Here is an 8,038-nt window from a genome sequence, read left to right on the forward strand (position 1 = left end):
GGAATCGTGTCAAATCAACGCATCTATTATCATGTATGTTAACGATGGGATGCAGAGCTCACAGGTGGAACAGTGAGGAAACTGAGGTTGAATCTTCTGAAGTGAAGGAAAGACACTGCTTCCACAAACGCTTACATTTGTACTCTCAGTGTGGCAGTGGGTGGGGCAGAGGGTGGGGAGTGGGGGTCTTAGGGAAGAATCGAGAGAAGAGAAAGGAGCCATCTGTTCCTATAGTGGCAGATAAAGAGGGGGTGAAGAAGAGGACGGACGCAGAGGAGGAAGAGGAGGAAGGTAAAACACTCTTCTTTAACGCTGTGTGCAGCTTATCTGCTGACCTGTAAGCTTCTCTGAGGTGTGCATGCCAGATAGTGAGAATATTGCATGAGTCATGGCAAATATCCTGACATTTAGTGGTATATATATAGTGATTGGCTTCTGTTAAGCCTTAAGGGAAAAAATAAAGTTTGGCTTCAGAGCAGGACAGTAGCCGGGATATTAGACATACCTATCAGAGAAGATATATATTTAAATTACAGAGAATTCAATGTTTTACCTTCTAACCCTAACCCTTAACCTAGAATCAGATTCTGGAAGAGATGTGCTGATTATTTTGGGTGTTTTTTAATGTTGCTACTTGGTCTAAAACGTGTCATATGGAACTATAATAAGCAAACAAAAGGGTCAGGGTCAGTGAGGGTTTGGGTTATTCAATAATGGCTTTGATCTCAATGTTCACACTGACATTGTGTTATACAAAGTTCAGTTAACTGGTTTGTATTAGATTTACTCAATTGATCCCGAATTGGGAAATTGAAATGAAACTGAGCAGGCTCTCAAAAAGCTGCATGTTGAATGTACTGTTAAGAAGAAGAAGAAGAAGAAGAAGAAGAAGAAGAAGAAGAAGAAGAAGAAGAAGAAGAAGAAGAAGAAGAAGAAGAAGAGCTAATGTAAAAAGTGTAAGCTAATGTTTCACAAAACAAATATATGTTATGAAAATGTGTTTCACAGAATCAGTTTAATATGACCTTCCATTTGAGGGCTTCTTAACAGAACACCCCCTGTGACTCTTGCCCTCTTTGCCTCCTAATGTCATTGCGTTAACACAATCCTCGTCCTCCATTCATCCCTCATTTTCATCCTGTCCTCTCTGCCTCCATGCTTTAACTGAAATGGTATATCCTCTAACTTGATTAAAGGAAGCCTCTGAGTGACACGGACACACACTCACATCAACCCCTGTCCTGTACCGGGACCCTCCCCTCCGTCTTGTATGGTAATTTCTGTCCATCTTCTGATTGAATCTGGTATATTGTCCCCCAGTGAGAATACAGGATGGATGTTTCCTGTCGACTTCACCCACTGACCGCTTTAACTCATTCATGCTGTTGTGACGTTGGATGTCAAAGGGTTTTTCGTTAGAGCCAAAGAAGCTTAAAGGCATTGCATTCTCTAACGTTAGTTAATACACTGGAGATAAGAGCCTTCTGTAGTCGTATATTTGATGGAAGATTTTGGTTAAATTGCATATTCCGACAGATTTCTGATGGATTTGGGGCATTTCAAAGAGTCGTTAAGGTTTGGTTAATTTGACTCGCTTATCGTACACATGCCACATTTTCTACATGCTCAAATCCACTGCTGTCAATGAAGACAGGCGGAAGGTGCACTTAAAGTGAAAGTGATGCCATCGTGAAGCACAAAGCCTATTTTTCCCAACAGCTGTGCCCTAATTCAAAAGTAGTTGAACTTCTTGAAGGCAGCAGCTTGCTACTCTTATCACGTGATGATGAACAAACTATCACAGCCATCTTTATTTTCTTCAATTAATATCGGTTTTCAGTTAACGTCGAGAAGAGGTTCATTGTTTTATTGTATTACCCTTGACGTAAAATCTATCCAGTGTTCCAATGTATACATTTTTGGAGCAGAGGTGCTAAACTGTCCCACATTCAATATTATTATCCTGAAGTGTGTTTCAATCATAGGTTTCTAATTCCTGTGTTTGGCATAAACAAATACACACTGAGCATAGCGGGGTAGAACAGAGACAAAACACTGCTTTTACCATTTTTAATAGAAACATATTAGAAACAATGCCTGGATCAGCTGCTGCAGTTTGCTGGTTGGTTGCTGAGCAAAGTAGCCTGAAATAAATGGCACCATGAGCACACAGCTAGATGTGACCAATGTGTGTAGATGCTGCATATGGGGCACCTAAAGCAGTTATAATCAATATATTTTAAATAACAAACTATTGCAATAATCTGGAAGTATTGTGACAATGTGAAGGTGCTTTGTAGTGATGACTCTACCTACTCAAAGCTTCTCTCTGTCCGGCTGCTTTGTCATTGTTTTCCTTCACTGATGTTTAGCTGCAGCGCAGCTGTGAAAAGCTGTACACTGTTTACTGCAAAGGTACATTGTCCACTACCTGCAGATGAAGAAAAGCAGCAGACAGACACAGTTAGAGACTATGGTGAACATCCTAAAGCATTTTGGACTAAAGAGACAAATATTTTTCTCAGGAGTTCATGGAAACTAGAAACCGCTAAAATAACTTACATCAGGTAGACACAAAGACCAGTCCACATGAATGATAAGGTTGCTCCATGGCCCAAACAATATTAATAACAGGTTTAATCCATAAAGATGTTGTTGGCCTGCTGAACGGCTGTCTCAACAGGAATCAGCCTCATGGAAGCTGCCTGCTACATTTCGAGTAGGTTCCGTACTCCGACATGTGAAACTTAACTGACATAAGAAACATATTTGTTTTAGCACAACCATTGATCTTTTTTTAAACATAGCAACATAGTAGTTTTGTTTCACTTTCATAACCTGCTGTCATACGTGCAGTTTGGCCAGTTAGGATTAACATGCTAGTAGAGAGAACATCATAACAGATTAACAGCATTACATGGGCTGATAACACTCAATAGGGAATGTGTCTTCTGTCTTGCTTAATATTCTACCAACAATTACTTTAACATGTTCTTGTATTACCAATATTGGACTCATTTGCTATAAAATTTCCACTTCCGGGAGGCTGTGGCTCAGTGGAATAGTGCGCTGATCTTCGAATCAGAGGATAGCAGGTTCAAACCCCACTGCAGTCAGCATGTCGTTGTGTCCCTGGGCAAGACACTTCACCCCAAATTGCTCCTGTGGAGATTGCCCACAGTACTCAATGTATGTAAGTCGCTTTGGATAAAAGCATCTAACAAGTAACATGTAATAATTGATATATTCTGGGAGTATTCACTGCTGCAATATCATTTAATCTCCAACCTTTTTTTCCCCTCCAGTGTTGGAGAATGACCTCAGATGGATTTATAAGCTAAAGATTTTATATTAAATATTTGAGCCAAAAGAAAATGCTGCCAAGATGAAGATGTGGATTATCTTTTTGTGTCTGAGCAATGGATGGATGCAAACATCTTCTACTGCTGATGTGACCCCCACACCCTCCTCTGCACCTGTGACGCCCACTGAAGACGAGGGCACCAAACTGGTGGTAAAGCAAACGCATGAACATAGATTGACTTTCACCAATTTCACTCTAGACTACAGATTTGAATTTGGGACCGAGTCAGTCCAACTCACCTGATGATACACATACAGCAAACGTACAAACTATTGAATGCAATCACACAAAGGGTTAATGTGAAAACCACCATGCAGAAAGCATATAGCATATAGCCTTTTTGCACAACTTTTTATTTAGTATTTTTGTATTTTATTGTATATGTTGCATTGTTGGAGGAGCTCAGGTCAGAAGAATTTCATTGCCATTTCTACACTGTAGCTGCTGAGATGATATGAGAATAAAACCCAAAGGTTTTATTCTCATATCATCTCAGCAGCTACAGTGTAGAAATGGCAATGAAATTCTTCTGACCTGAGCTCCTCCAACAATGCAACATATACAATAAAATANGGAGGGTCTAAATATAGTGTAGGACCATAATAAGGCATATTTATACTTTTTATTTTTCAAAATACCAAACAGATCATGCCTTTTAGCCCGTCCGTGGCTGTCTCCTCCTGATTGGTGGAGTTGGCCCAATAGTCGTAGCGCCACTTCTGTGACGTCATAGAAGTGTTCAAATCTGGATCAGTCTGTATCAGATCCGTTGCAGCCCCTTTTTTAGAGATTTGGGTATGGAGGAAAATAGAGAGGGTTGTGTTTTCTGACACTTGGTGAGTTCCCTGGAACACCGGGGACACATATTCATGTATAAAAGACGTACAAAAGTGCATTTTGCATGATAGGTCACCTTTAACATTTAAATAAATTGATGATAAAAAAATGATGTTTTCATCATCCAATAATATTAATATCAGCTCGAATTCTATTTATTATTTATGTATTTATTGCTTGTTAGTTTTTGGATCACTTAATAGACTGAACAGTCAATTGGGCAACATGTTATATTAATATTATGTGACTCCAAATAAATGATTAAAACAATAAGAAAAAACATACATCATGTAAAGATTTATGCTTGTAAAACCGACATAATTATTTAAAGTTAAGACAAACTACAAAACAAAGTTGGAATTCATTATAAATAGTACGGAGAGCCTTTTAAATCAGAACAAAATAGTAGCTTCTAATTTAATTATAAATCTGCTGACTTGATATCAATGTGGAGCTTATGTCATAATTCTGCGTATACAGCATATGGATATGCAGTAGTAACATCCTTCTGTCCCTGCCACAGGTGAATTCGCCACCCAAACCTGTTTCCAAGGGCGATTCGGAGAGGAGACGGGCAGCGATCAGTTTGGAGCGGCCATCATGTTTCACGCAACCACTCCGGGACAGGATCTGGTAATCGGCCGACTGGAATATGTTGAGGTGAGATGATTTCAACTTCTTTATTTGTCTACAGCATTTGTTCTCCTCATCCTCACACCGAAATGTTGGTCTTCCTCAGATCTACCATGCAGGACAGGCCTTCAGGCTGGGGCGTTACCCCATCCACTGGCATCTGATGGGAGACATCAAATTCAAGTCCTATGTGCGGGGTTGCTCCATCCATCAGACCTTCAACAGGGCCGTCACCATCCACAACACCCACAACCTGCTGGTGGAGCACAACGTCATCTACGACATCATGGGCGGCGCCTTCTTCATCGAGGACGGCATAGAGACGGGGAACGTCCTACAGTACAACCTGGCTGTGTTTGTGAAACAGAGCACCAGCCTGCTGAACGACGACGTCACCCCCGCCGCCTACTGGGTCACTAACCCCAACAACATCATCCGCCACAACGCGGCAGCGGGGGGCACCCACTTCGGGTTCTGGTACCGCATGCATGAACACCCTGATGGCCCGTCCTACGACAGCAGCATCTGCCAGAAGAGGGTTCCTCTGGGTGAGTTTTACAACAACACCGTGCACTCCCAGGGCTGGTTCGGCATCTGGATCTTCACCGACTACTTCCCCATGAAGAACGGAGGCTGCCGCTCCTCAACCCCCGAGCCCGCCGTGTTCCGAGGCCTCACCACCTGGAACTGCGAGAAAGGTGCCGAGTGGGTCAACGTGGGCTCAGTGCAGTTCCACGAGTTCATCATGGTGAACAACGAGAAAGCCGGTATCGAAGCAAAGCGCGTCCTTCGGTGGGCCGTGAGCGGGTTCGGCGAGGAAGGAGGGGCCACGATGTCTAACTGCACCATCGTGGGTCACGTGGAAGAGCTGGGACTGGGACAGGACTACTGCACAACCCGGGGGGTCATCGCGCCACTGGACGATGGCCTGAGTGTCCTCAACACCAAGTTCATTAACTTCGACAGGGGCTCGTGCGCTGCCATCGGAGTGGCCAGGATCGACGGCACGTGCCTGGATCGTTGTGGAGGCTGGGCCGCCCAGTTTGCTGGGATCAAGTACTTCAATTCACCCAACAAGGTGGGCTTCAGGTGGGAGCACGAGGCACAGCTGGTGGACATTGACGGCTCCCTCACAGGTACTGTCATCTCTTACTGTTTCTGTCTTCAACCTATTGCCCATGTGTCTTTAATTTAACTAACTACACCTTTAATCAGTCACTCAATCCATAAGGTTTTTCTGGAAATGATCGCCATTACAGTTTTCATTTAATGTGTTATTTATTAATGATACGAAAGTAACAATTGGATTGTTATTGTAATATATTTCTAAAGCACAAATATCCCTGACTGCTTACTGTGTCCCTTTGATACGTCGTGTATAGCCATGGTATAGCCATATACGGTAGTAGAGACTACATGTAACAATGCAAAAAAGCTGTTAACCAATCACAACAGAGCCAACCAGCTCACCAATCAGAGCAGACTGGGCTCTGGTTTCAGACAGAGGGTGAAAAGAGGTGCTGCAGCAGAGGCAGTATGAGAACAATAAAGAGCTTTTTGAAAATGAAAGCATGGAGACATGTCGGAGTAGAGGAACACAATACAATACGAACCTGAACATGAGCCTGATCAGGCCCCTTTAATCCCTGAGTAGTAGTCTTGTGCCAAAACATGTGCAATTTGTTTTTAATCAATAAGACAAACAACAAAGAGATTTGAACACCTTGTGAAAAAATAAATTCTCATTCGTGAATTTAACTAAAGCAAATGTGGAAAAACTGTTAAAAATATTTCCGGTTTTATTAAGTTTGTCTTTGTAACCCTCAGCCCTAAGTGTATTGGCTCCTTATGAAGAGAATTGTTCAAAAGTACGTCTTTCATTTTCATGTCATAACAACCTAAAACAGCAAATATCAGGTTTGGGCTCAGGTGTGCTTACCATTCCTTCATTCAAATCAACTCTGTCCCCCATGTTTCCCTGATACCAGGAACCATCAACCATAAAGTGGTGCCTCTAAGCGCCCTGCTGGACCCCGCCCACTGTTCCCAGAGTGCCGAGTGGAGCGTGGGTTTCCCCGGCGCCGTGTGCGACCACACCGTCAACTTCCATCGTTTCGCATTCAACAATCCATCGCCGCAATCTCTGGAGGGCAAGGACGTCATCTTAACCAACTCACATGGTAATAAAATACACAGACTCACTACTTTTCACCTCTGTAATCTTTACTGACCTCTACTGGTGGTTAGTGGGAAATGCAGTATGGGGCGGAAACTATAGAGCAGGGGTCGGCAACACCTGGCATGCTGGCACGCGGCACCGTAACCAGTCCCCCTCGGAGCGACGGCCGCCTTCGTCACGACATCTTGGATAGTCGCGTTGAATGTACTACGGCTTTAAATTGTTTGTGTAAATTTATTAACTAAATTTGCCGTATTATTATTCCGGCTAGCAGGCAAGACGACTAAAGAGGTCTCGTGTGTACAATACTATAATCCCAGTACGTCCACTCTAACTCTAGCGACGAGGGAAATTCTCTCTCTCTCTCTCTCCTCGTCTGCTCTCTCTCTCTCTCTCTAACTCTCTCCCCACACCGAACACGTACACACCACACCTACCGCTCGGCTCTCACTCCCTTGCACCACATACAAAGACCTTCACTTTGCCATTTCGTCTTTTTGTCTCCAGACACTACATAAAACACTTTGTCTTCTTGTTGATTTATTTACGTTGCCGGAGGGTTCTTCTCGAGCGCGAGAGAGTCAGTAAATTCGGATTTTCACCCAATAACTTTGGACTTCGAACAACGAAGACGGGAGGAGCTGATGCCAGACCCTTCGGCTGTCCTTTCAAGTTGTGTGTCTACCCGGTCAGGGCGGGGAAACATCCGTATATTAAAGCTACTCTCTACTCGTCTAGCGGTGACCCGAAAGTTGATTTATGTGTCAGGTGCGTTTTTGACGCCGTAAACGTGTCGAGGAATACCCCATGACCGTTATTCACTTCACGAAAGGAGCACCACTTTGCTAGTCGTGACGGTGGTGCCTCCTTTCGCCCGTCTTTCGAGTGGACCTCAATTTCTTTCGCCCCGACGCAACGCACGTAACCGAAGGAAGACGTCCATTGCCCCTCTGCGCAGACCGCCGCCAGAGCAAGTCCTAGGCTTTTATGTTAAATTTATAAACGTGTGAATAAGGTGAACACAG

The 8,038-nt window shown here is 43.4% G+C and overlaps 1 protein-coding gene across 1 annotated transcript in view; it reads left to right on the forward strand.

The window, feature by feature from the left end:
• The first annotated feature begins 208 nt into the window (after window positions 1-208).
• The window catches only part of mmp17b (matrix metallopeptidase 17b), a 20,401-nt gene continuing 12,571 nt past the window's right edge, over window positions 209-8,038 (forward strand). The window contains exons 1-2 of the mRNA XM_010778161.1: window positions 209-291; window positions 3,306-3,514. Of these exons, the coding sequence (XP_010776463.1) occupies window positions 3,386-3,514 (129 nt within the window). The 5' untranslated portion in view covers window positions 209-291; window positions 3,306-3,385. The remainder of the gene's footprint in view (window positions 292-3,305; window positions 3,515-8,038) is intronic.

The sequence above is a fragment of the Notothenia coriiceps genome, unplaced genomic scaffold (assembly GCF_000735185.1).
Source record: "Notothenia coriiceps isolate Sejong01 unplaced genomic scaffold, NC01 NC01_scaffold00018999, whole genome shotgun sequence".
In the NCBI taxonomy this organism is placed as follows: Eukaryota; Metazoa; Chordata; class Actinopteri; order Perciformes; family Nototheniidae; genus Notothenia; species Notothenia coriiceps.